Genomic DNA, 12,090 nt, shown 5'->3' with positions numbered 1-12,090 from the left:
TGCCAGGTGCCCTAGAGGGAGTGAACCTAACAGGTAATGATCAAGTGATCTCTCTCCTGCCATCCATCTCCACCCTCTGACAAACAGAGGCTAGGGACACCATTCCTTACCCATCCTGGCTAATAGCCATTAATGGACATAACCTCCATAAATTTATCTAGTTCTCGTTTAAACCCTGTTATAGTCCTAGCCTTCACAACCTCCTCAGGCAAGGAGTTCCACAAGTTGACTGTGTGCTGTGTGAAGAAGAACTTCCTTTTATTTGTTTTAAACCTGCTGCCCATTAATTTCATTTGGTGGCCCCTAGTTCTTATATTATGGGAACAAATAAATAACTTTTCCTTATTCACTTTCTCCACACGATTCAAGATTTTATATACCTCTATCATATTTCCCCCCCCTTAGTCTCCTCTTTTCCCAGATGAAAAATCCTAGCTTCTTTAATCTCTTCTCATATGGGACCCGCTCCAAACCCCTAATCATTTTAGTTGCCCTTCTCTGAACCTTTTCTAATGCCAGTATATCTTTTTTGAGATGAAGAGACCACATTTGTACGCAGTATTCAAGATGTGGGCATACCAGAGATTTACATAAGGGCAATAAGATATTCTCTGTCTTATTCTCTATCCCTTTTTGAATGATTCCTAACATCCTGTTTGTTTTTTTGACTGCGCTGCACACTGCGTGGACGTCTTCAGAGAACTATCCACAATGACTCCAAGAACTCTTTCCTCATTAGTTGTAGCTAAATTAGCCCCCATCATATTGTATGTGTAGTTGGGGTTATATTTTCCCCATGTGCATTACTTTACATTTATCCACATTAAATTTCATTTGCCATTTTGTAGCCCAATCACTTAGTTTTGTGAGATCTTTTTGAAGTTCTTCACAGTCTGCTTGGGTCTTAACTATCTTGAGCAGTTTAGTATCATCTGCAAACTTTGCCACCTCACTGTTTACCCCTTTCTCCAGATCATTTATGAATAAATTGAATAGGATTGGTCCTAGGACTGACCCTTGGGGAACATCACTAGTTACCCCTCTCCATTCTGAAAATTTACCATTTATTCTTACCCTTTTTCCCTGTCTTTTATCCAGTTCTCAATCTATGAAAGGATCTTCCCTCTTATTCCATGACAACTTAATTTACGTAAGAGCCTTTGGTGAGGGACCTTGTCAAAGGCTTTCTGGAAATCTAAGTACAGTATGTCCAGGGGATCCCCTTTGTCCACGTTTGTTGACCCCTTAAAAGAACTCCAATAGATTAGTAAGACATGATTTCCCTTTACAGAAACCATGTTAACTTTTGCCCAACAATTTATGTTCTTCTATGTGTCTGACAATTTTATTCTTTACTATTGTTTCAACTAATTTGCCCGGTACCGACGTTAGACTTACCGGTCTGTAATTGCCGGGATCACCTCTAGAGCCCTTTTTAAATATTGGCATTACATTAGCTATCTTCCAGTCATTGGGTACAGAAGCTGATTTAAAGGACAGGTTACAAACCATAGTTAATAGTGCCACAATTTCACATTTGAGTTCCTTCAGAACTCTTGGGTGAATACCATCTGGTTCCCGTGACTTATTATTGTAACAACAGCTGCTACCAACACAACCTAAATGGAGAGTTGTTGAATATGGCAATATTTTCTGTATTATTGCAAATGCAAACATCTTAGTTAACCAATTAGAGTTCAGTAAAATCCTAATAATGACAATTAGCAATAGACACAATTGCCATCATTGCAGGGAACAACAGGGAATAAACCCACACTGCAGATAGATGGACTGGATGGCCTAACAGGTCTTTTCCATGTCTACATATTATACTTCTGGGATTGCTGCTGTCCAAGCTACAGAAAATACTATACATAATTAGTATTTGTTGGCAGACCATGTACCTTCCAGCATATTTATCCACAAGACTGTCCAGAAAAACTCTGAGTTGAACACATTTCTAAATGTTAGTCTTCCCAGATGGAAGAGATTTGGGGGCGTTCATGAGTGCTGCATCTCAGACGTGGGGCTCTGTAGAGAAGGAAAATCCCAACCCCTAGAGTCGCACAGAGCCTTACATCAACAATGGCTCCTCAGCAACACACTGCCACCCCCAACATCTGGCAGCCTAGTTTCCAGTAGCTAAATCCAGGGCCGGCTCCAGACCCCAGCGCGCCAAGCGCGCACTTGGGGCAGCGTCCCGCGGGAGGGCGGCAGGCGGCTCCGGTGGACCTCCCGCAGGCATGCCTGTGGAAGGTCCGCTGGTCCCGCGGTTCCGGTGGAGCATCCGCAGGCGTGCCTGCGGGAGGTCCACCGGAGCTGCGGGACCAGCGGACCCTCTGCAGGCACGTCTGCAGGAGGTCCACCGGAGCCGCGGGACCGGCGACCGCCAGAGCGCCCCCCGCGGCGTGCCGCCCTGCTTGGGGTGGCGCAATTCCTAGAGCCGCCCCTGGCTAACTCCCCACAGGGCTGCACTGGGTCAAACCCAGAAGAGACTTTCAAACAGCAGCAACTCCCAGCTGGAAACAATGCAGGGAGAGTGGCTGCCCCCAGGCTCCATCCATTCCTGGGCCACAAACAGCACAACCACAAAACAAACCAACAGCAGCTATGCAGGCACCAGGCTCAGGAGCTTCAGCAGAGAGGGTAGGAGTGAAAGGATGCAGGTCCTTATTCTGACTCCCACACCTGCCCCGGAAAGAGAGATATGGGCCTGGAAACAAAAGGCTTATCCATCCCCCATGCCAGATACACAGAGCAGCTAACAGGTGGCTCCCTTCTCACTGCCAGCCTTTTTGAAATGTTCACCTGGCTACTGCACAAAGGTCAACTTATGATAAGCTATTCTGGACACAAGCTAGAAATCTGCATAAAAATACCTAAACTATCTGCAAAGATTCATATTCCAAGTCTGAGTCATCCAAAATTGTATTTCAGTGTTAATTTCATATATTTGCATGCAAATGTGATAGCAAGAACAGTTTTTCCCCCACAAATGACATTTCTCTCACTCAAGGCATCTCCCTAAATAAGGCATTTCACTCTCCAGTGCAGAAAATTCACATTCGGCTTTTCAAACGCATCATTACTTTGTCAGAAGTATTACAGTAATCAGGTGGCCAAAACCAGTGTGAGAGAATGCCACTCAATGTCACTTTATTTTAGTCTCAGATTTATCTCTTTACATATCTAAAATCCTTTTTTAAAAGGCCATAAAATGTGTTTTTCTTTCATTGAACTAACCTATATTTTAGAACAGGGAAAATGCTATCAAGAAATGCTTTTTTTTTTTTAATCTGAGGCTCCACAATACATTCGAGCCATTAGCCATATTTACAGCCTTGTTATGTGTAAATATGTTCCCCCAGCCATATTTTGTGTGCGAGTCTGCTTCCTCCTGCCAACATGTTCACCAAATATGGCGCTTGATGAATTCCAAAGCACCTTGCCTCCAAATCACATGTTTATAGGAGGAATCCATTCTAGTCACCCAAGGGATTTTATTTTATTTTATATCAAAGGCCTTCTGAGTGTGCAGCTCTGCATTACAGTAATTCAAAAAGGAGTAACAATTAGAGAATATTATACACAGGAGGAAGAAGAGGTGAATCAGGTTGTAATACACACAGCCTTTGCAAGCATAGGTTAACATACGCACACTAAAATAAACACCGACAGAATAATCTCAAGCAATGTTTTGTCTCCACTAAGTCGCTACCGCAGTAACCTAGTGGAAACACTCCACTGATGAGCACTAACAAAAGCAACAGAGACGGAATCACAAGCAGGATTCTAACTGGAGACAGGAAGAAATGTCAAGTGCATTTTCAATACCAAATCTTAAAATCTGCAGTGCTGGAATACTAAACACAAACTCTAAGAACCCAACCCAATTTGCTACTGGGAATGTGGGGAGAAGTATAGGCTCTCATTCAGAACATATTTTCTCTCTTCATCCCTAAATATAAATGCGATACGGATGGAACAAGAGGCAAGACACATTTCACCAAGAAGAACTCTAGCTACAATGCGCTTCCTGTTCACTCTTCTCTAGTCACCTGTGGTTTTAAAATGCTGTTAAACCACACTGCACATCCGTTACAGACAAAGCAGCAAATACTGTGTAAATAACTGATTTTTTAATCATAGTACATTAACCTCCCCATTAAAACACAAAGACTATGTAAAAATAACTTGGCATATCAAGCTCCTATACACTCTTAAGGAAGGAGAGTTGGAACATAAACAGCCCTGAAATATGGACATTAGAACAGTCATAAAATAAAACCCATCACTATGAAATATAGTGGAGCTCACCTAAGAAAGCTCCACTAATTTTCCTTGGCACTTTAGTCCAGAAGTTGAGAGATAAGAAGCAGTGAAACGTATTGGAAAGTAATGGTTTAGACTCAGACTGCTTGGGGCATACCAGAAAATCATCAGAAATGAGAAAATCTGTGGGGAGAGGAGACTCATGGACAAAAAAATGTTCTGCCTGCCCGCAGCCTATTTATGCAAATACATGTTTTCAGGACCAGAGCCTCAATGTACAAAATGAAGGCTCAGTACTCAGGATATTGCGACACGTAATGTCTAGGTCATAAACAAGGTATGAGTGAGGGTGACAAATCATACTGAGTACTTCAGTGCAGATCTGAATTAATTTTGCTCAAAACTGAATGAAAATATTTCAGTCGGTGCAGTATTTTGTACTGCATCTGCTTGGATGCGCTCGAGAGCTTCTGCCATGGACTGCCCTTAATAAGAGTTTTTTTAAGGTAGAGTCCGGGATGTAAAACCTGGGTCACACATTTTCTAATGTTTCTTAACAAAGAAGCAGCAAAGAATCATGTGGCACCTTATAGACTTCAGTGGGTATTCACCCACGAAAGCTCATGCTGCAAAACGTCTGTTAGTCTATAAGGTGCCACAGGATTCTTTGCTGCTTCTACAGAACCAGACTAACACGGCTACCCCTCTGATACTTAACAAAGAAGTTGTCCCAAAACTTGTACAAAAAAGAGCTTATTTGGGTCAGGCCACTATCTGACTGTTTCTTCTAAGAAGTTTGTCCTTTGATAAACAGTTAGATACTACCTAGACAACGTTAACAGATAAAAAGATTTTCACTTCATCTTTAAGTAAGAAGAATTTTGGAGCAACTTCACTTTCTGGGAGCAAAGACTCTGTATTATGATACTCACTTAATTTAGACCCCGGTTGGCTCTGATCAGAAGACAGCCTAAAATAGCACTTTCACTGACTACTTCTGACTTGTACAAGTATGTGGTTCTTTTATGCAATGACAGAAATCCCTGATGGGCAGTGTAAATAGCTATACTTCAGATGCCTGCATTACATTTGTGAAGGAAAAGGCTTCATGTTTCTTTTTCTTTCCCAGTTATTACTGAATAAATCAGTAGCCGAATTTAAAAAAAAGTGGTTTTGAATTCACCAAGAAGAAACGATGGCACTCTCCTCTTTAACTTGACTGCACTGATCATCCATTCAACATCCAGGAACAGTCACGTGCTTCTGCAATTTCTGACTGTGACAGCTCCATTGCTAACACTTCTTGATGCCCTTGCCAAAGGTTGCAGAGATGTCAGACTATTTGGATATTTTCCCAGGAAAAATTCCCTCACCCAAAAAAATAGGATAAGGAAAACGGTCAGCACCCCTCCTCCCATTACTTTCAATCTTATACTATATAAATTACATAGGACAGCTTCCTATGCAAATCTAGGCGCTGATCCTGCAAGCTGACCTCCTCTCCCCAACATGAACCCCTTCATCCAAGCAGAGACCCACTGACTTCATCATGGGCAGAAGCCTAATGCCTACGTGGGGCCTATTTGATCAGCTTGCAGGATCAGGATTTTATTGCTCATTGAAGGTGTCAGATTCACAACTGAGACTTGCACCTATTCATCTACAGAGAAGGTAGCCGAAGCTCATCTACACTGCCCTGCTAAGGTGCCGCAACCATGAGCAGAAAGAACTGCCTCCTAGAGGTAAAGGGGGAGTTCATTCTTTGCATCTCTGCAGAGGCTGACAATAACAGCAATCATTTCTGTGCTGTGGATGCATGTTCCCTGGAAACTGGATCGATACCACACTTATTTCATAGAGACCACTCAACAGCCATTAAATGGTAATAATTTTCCATTACTACTGCCCTGGGCTGGTATCAGTGACAACATAGGGATGAAAGGTTATGTATCCCTACAACAAATCCCTGGTGCCATCCAACCCCCACCCTTCTTATACAACGTAAACTGCTCTCAAAAGATAACAGTGGTGTTCTTCTCCACCATGCTACCACTGACTGCACAACAAACCACTGCCTCAAGTCTGGGTCTACGACAGCACGAGTCATCTATCAGGATAAAGACATTTTCAGTTGGTGACATATTCATTTTTTGTCTGTCTAAAAAAAATGTTTTAAAATCACACACTGCGAATAGCTAGCTGTCTACCTTGCCTTGCAACAGTAGCCATATCACATGAGTGTTTAATAGTCCTATGCAGCATCCCTTTACGAGAATGCAACGCTGAGTTTTATTTTAGAAGGCAAAGAAGTGTGCCGATTTTCATACCATGACAATATGCCAAGGGGGATGTCCAGAAGGAAATAATGTCACTAACTGGCAAGGCAAAGGCTGCCATCACCAGTTTACCCAAGATGTGGTCATCAAAAATTTACAGCTTAGAAACCAAATTGAATATTCAACTCAAATGTTATTTCTGTCTTAACATATGGATATGAAAGCTGGAAATCCGCCAAAAGTACAGACAAATGTCTGAATGCCTTCAAAAGTAAATGCCGCAGAAAAATACTAGGTATTAAATGAAATGAATTTATAACAAATGCAGAGATTCATCTGTGTTCCACAACCCCTTAGAGCTAGAGTTATCCAGAAAAGGAGATGAAAATATTTGGGACATGTGCGAAGAATGAAGCCAGAGCAGGTGTGCCAGGAGCAGCTGGAGGAAAATGCAAAAGGAGCTAAATCGAATACTACTCAGAAAGAGAAAACATATGGAGCTTAATAGCACAGGGACATGCATTAAGAGCGGCCCAAGATAGTCAGGTGTGGAAGAGCCTTGTTTGCGTCCTAAATGATGTCTGCAATGCAGGAAAGATTCAGAAGTCTATTAGCAAAGTGACCTGTTAATAAGCAAAGAACAAAAATGGCCAAGTATGGCTCTTTATGGATGGGAGACAATGCCAAGTAAGCAAGGATTCACAGCAATGGAAGCTGCACAAGACTTTCCCATTAATATTAGAAATCAACAGAAAATTTGCTAACATCTCTAATCCTCCAAATATAAAAGTTAATTCTTACTGCATTTATGATGGATTTGACACCAGTCACTTTCCTGTGAAGCCTTTTGATCCAAGATTAGATAAATGCAACATCTCATCATAACAGGATGAGTTAGGGACAGTGCGACTATACGAACTCCAAGTTTTAGTCACAAAGCCACATTATTTTTCAAATAACTACAGGATCAACCAAGGATATTCCTCGTTGGTAATACTACTACACTAGCCTTCTATTCCAATGCTCAGCTATGGCAAGATGACCTCATAGGCCCTTCATGTCTAACCTCTAAGAGTTATCGACATAGTGTTTTGGATCCAATGGGAATAAGCCTCCCCACCTGGGTTGGCAGACTTGGGCTAGTGGGGCTTGTGCTGGGCTCTAACAGCCATCTCCCTCCCTAGGCTCCAGAGACCAAGCCACAACATCACAGCTATTTCTAGAGCATTAGCATGAGACCTGTTACCCTAAGTTGGTCCACCAGGGCTGCGAGGCTTACTCCTTTGGGCTCCAAAGTGCTGTGTAGACATACCCTAAAGTGATAGGATGTTCTAGTTGCACCACCCCTAGGAACCATGCATACAACTCCCTCTCATCCTCAGTGGATTAACTAGGAACCCTTCCCCACTCACATCTAGCTACAGCATGCACTCAGAGCACCCCAGCACTGCATGCAACACCACAGCACCCTTGTAAAGCAGAAATGTGCTATTATCATTTCTGCAGAGGGGGAAGTGAAGCACAGTGACTTGTCACAGGGAGGCCTGTGGCCATGCCTGGAATTGAACCCAGCCTCCCAAGCACCAGGGTAGCATCCTAACCACGGACCCATCCTTCCTGTCTGGTTCATTAGTCCTTTGGGCTTTCACGGAGGCACAGAAAGCTACATGTGACATGGAGCAGATGAGCTGCAAACGCAGCAGAGCCCTGGAGCGACAGAAACTCTCCCCTTTAAACACGGGCCACACTTGCCCCCTCTCCGCGATGGAGAGCTGGGATCGCGAAGTAGGGAGCGGGGGTGAAAGCCGGGATCCCCGGGGTGGGGGAGAAAGGAGGTGAAAGCCGGGATCCCACGGGGAGTGGGGTGAAAGCCGGGATCCCACGGGGAGGGGTGAAAGCCGGGATCCCGGGGGAGGGGTGAAAGCCGGGATCCCCCCCCGGGGGGGAGAACTATAGAACTACCCGATGGCCGAGCTCGCCTCCAACTCTGCCTCTGGAGCAATGGGGACGTGCGAGCCCGCGGGGCCCGGGAGCTCCGCGGGGCCCTGGGGAACAGCTCGGGCACGGGCGCGGCACGAGTCCCGCTCGCAGCCCGGGCTGCGGGGATGGACGGACGGAGCCGCTCGGGGCAGCCGTTCATTCGGCGTCGGCAACGCCCCGGCATCGCCCCCGGGCGGGCGGCTCCCTGCAGCCCCGGCGCGCCACCAGCCGAGCCGAGCCCCCCCCATCCCGGGCAGCCGGGCCCCGCGCTCACCACCTGCCGCGCGATCTCGGTCGCCGCCATGGCCCCGCCGCCGCCAGAAGCCGAACAGGAAACGCCCCCTCGCGCGGCCGGCAGCCCGAGCTACCCCGGGACCCGCCCACGGCGCCGGGGGGGGGGGGGGAGGGAGCCGCGGCGCCGCAGCTCCGCCCGCCGCGCCCCGCAGCTCGCCCCCGGCACCGCGCCCCTGCGCGCGCACCCGCCCCTCCGCGCGGCCACGGGCCGGACCCGAGCCGGCTCCCTCCGCGCTGCGCGCCCCGCAAAGGCAGCTGCTGAACACCCCGGCGCGGAATGGTCCGGCCCGAGCCCTGTGCGAGGTCTCGGCTACAGTGTGTCTGGGCGGCGGGGGGGAGGGGGCGAGCCGGGGGGAGGGGGAGGGAGATGCGCCCCATGCTCCCCCCTCCCCCGCCCACGCACAGGCAGCGCCCGCCCTGCACCCCTGCGGCGCCCGGGGGAGATGCCCCAGGCCGGGCACCCCCAGCTGCAGCATCGCCCGCCCCCCGGGAGGGGGGGGTCGCGTCCCTCCTCCACCTGCCCGCAGGGGCTGCTGCACACCGCCGCCTGCACCCCTGGGCCGTGCAGCCTCCATCTCAGCCCTGCCCTGCTGCTGGGAGCAGATCCATCCTGCCGCACTGCCCCGGTTTCCTCCTCACGCCTCGTTCCCCGCCTAAACTTCATCTCAGTGACTCCTGGGTCTGTCACTACATAGCTCCTGCCCCAGCTCGGTGTTTACTCCCTTTAAAAACTCTGCTGGCTGCTGGCATGTGCTGCCTTAGCGGGAGGTCCGCTCCTTTCCTCTTTCCTCAATATTCAGTCTCTCCACCCCCCCCCCTTAGGTGTGTTGCTCTTCTCTGAACTTGCTTCAGTCCCAATTTAGCATCATCGGTGATGAATTCACTGACAGACAATTCACTCCACTCTTCCAGCTTATTAATTAAGATGTTAAATAAGGCCACCAGTTTACAATGAGTTTCATGTCGGTGGAGCCCCCAGTGGTGCTCTGCCCATGCAGAGGGATGCACCCAGTGCTTATTGTGTGTCAGGGCTGAGGCCCCACAGTCCGGGCTTGACAATTCATAGCTCCAGCACCTCTGGATGTGGCAGTTCACAGACCCGCATCAGTTATGAAATTAAAACGTGTTCTTGAGCCCCAGCACCTCTTTTGTTACAAAGTAAGCACCGAATGCACCAACACGGAGCTGCTCCCAGGATCCAGCCTGATGACTGGTGCTGACATCATTCTCAATGACACTCCACTACGCATCTCTGCCAATAGGATACATTTCTGTTTATCGTTCCCTTTGGTTTAACACCTTTTGGTCACTTTTCAGTCCATGTGCTAGTGTTCTTACCCAAGCCAACATGAATTATTTTCAATTCAGAGTCCATGAGAGATGGTATAAATACTATATTAAAATATATCAACTATATTCCTTTCATCTACTAAAGGCCACCATCCTGTGACAAAATGCACGCCGGCAGATCCCAGGCCCTGTGCAAAGCTGCATTGCAGTCAGGGGGCCCCACACATGAGCAGGGGTCCATGACAATAGCAAACCCTCATTTTGTCATTCAGAGCACACCAGTTCTTGCAGCACACCTGGGAGGTGAAAGCTTGGATTGACAGTGGTGGCTGGGATGGTTCTCAAGGCACCAGGATTCCTAATTCCCTAATACAGGGATTGGCAACCTTTCAGAAGTGGTGTGCCGAGTCTTCATTTATTCACTCTCATTTAAGGTTTTGCGTACCGGTAATACAATTTTAACATTTTTAGAAGGTCTCTTTCTATAAGTCTATAATATATAACTCAACTATTGTTGTATGTAAAGTAAAAAAGGCTTTTAAAATGCTTAAGAAGCTTCATTTAAAATTAAATTAAAATGCAGAGCCCCCCAGACTGTTGGCCAGGACCTGGGCAGTGTGAGTGCCACTGAAAGTCAGCTCGTGTGCTGCCTTTGGCACCCGTGCCATAGGTTGCCTACCCTTGCCCTAGCACAACCAGCTTCTCAGCCACTCAAGCACTCTCCTTTGGGCTACACCAGTCCTGTCTTTGCCTTGCAGGTTGATAATGGATGCACCCCAATCCCTGAGTCCCTTCAATGTAACCTCATGATCACTGGACACCCCCAGAAACCAGAGATCCTCTGCTCCCAAAGGAACAGTGTGCCCTAGTTTACCAGTTTTATCAGACCTCCACTCCTGTATTATGCACAGCACTGGAGTTCCATTACAAAACAAAAGGAAATGCTTTAAAGAAAGATCAGTGATTCAAATAAAAACTCGTGTGAGAGATGGGAACAAAAGTTACATATCAAACAAAATCACAACTCGCATTCTTGAGCCAAACACAGATATTCTGTAAACACATAACAACAAGCAGCTTGCAGCTCTGGGTGAGAAGAATTTCCTATGGTGAGAACGAGTCTCCACAGTACTGATGTGATAAGAGGGGGCATGGGGTGGGGACCATGAACAGCCCCCTTGTTAAAATGTTGCCACCCCTCTGAAGGGAGAGTTGGAGTGATTTCCCTGTCTGTGAATGAGCAATCCCCTCACTCACAACCCCCTGCCTGCCAGAGAGAACAAACACCTGACAAGTATTCTAAAGGGGGGAAATATTATCCATGTGCTCCGTACATTTCAGGGACAAAATAGGCTAGCACCATGCAGGGCAGCGTAAGATGGGCGTCTCTGGCCTTGTTTCTAGATCAGATCTAACATTCTTGTCTAAATGGGAGAACAAATGGAGTCACTCGCTCACAGTGCAAGCACATGCCTTCCTTTTACTTGGGCTCCATCGCAGAATAAGTGGGGAATGTTTTGATGGAACCCTTCTCTGCACAACCCTGCCCCAACAGAAAGGAAGGGTCTGGCTAATCCTGCCAAAGATATGGAAGTTAACCATGTTGACGTGATCCCATCATCAGCTTTGTGTCTTAACATGTTACATCAGTTATGAAGTCCAGTTTCCCTACAGAGCAGCCCAAAAACAAAGACTGGGGGCAAATTCCTGATTCAACTGAGCTCCATGGCAAAACCCCAATGACTTCACTAGGATGCGGATTTACTCCCTTACTTTTGTCAGAGTCCTGCAATTTGACAAGTCAATTATCAGCCACTCTTTCTAACTGCCAGCCTGCAAAATTCAGACCTCTGTGCAAAGCAGTTGATGCTTTCCATGAAACAGTATTTTCACGACCATCAAAGGAGCCAGTAGGAGCCATCCCTCTGCTCAGTCTGGGAAGCAGGGCCAACATTTTCCAATTTGAGTGGCTAACTTT

At 46.9% G+C, this 12,090-nt stretch overlaps 1 protein-coding gene across 5 annotated transcripts in view; it reads right to left on the bottom strand.

Annotated features, from left to right (window-relative positions):
• Positions 1–8,846, bottom strand: part of SEPTIN6 (septin 6) — a 42,529-nt gene extending 33,683 nt beyond the window's left edge. For 4 of the 5 annotated variants that reach the window (XM_039487937.1, XM_039487938.1, XM_039487936.1 and 1 more), the window contains exon 1: positions 8,803–8,832. In XM_039487937.1, coding sequence (XP_039343871.1) covers positions 8,803–8,832 — 30 coding nt within the window. Of the gene's footprint in view, positions 1–8,802 lie in introns of all 5 variants that reach the window. The other variant, XM_039487935.1, reaches the window with a different exon arrangement.
• Between the last annotated feature and the right edge of the window lie 3,244 nt (positions 8,847–12,090).

Source organism: Mauremys reevesii, linkage group 9 (assembly GCF_016161935.1).
Source record: "Mauremys reevesii isolate NIE-2019 linkage group 9, ASM1616193v1, whole genome shotgun sequence".
Taxonomy (NCBI): Eukaryota; Metazoa; Chordata; order Testudines; family Geoemydidae; genus Mauremys; species Mauremys reevesii.
This window is presented reverse-complemented; position numbering and strand designations above follow the sequence as displayed.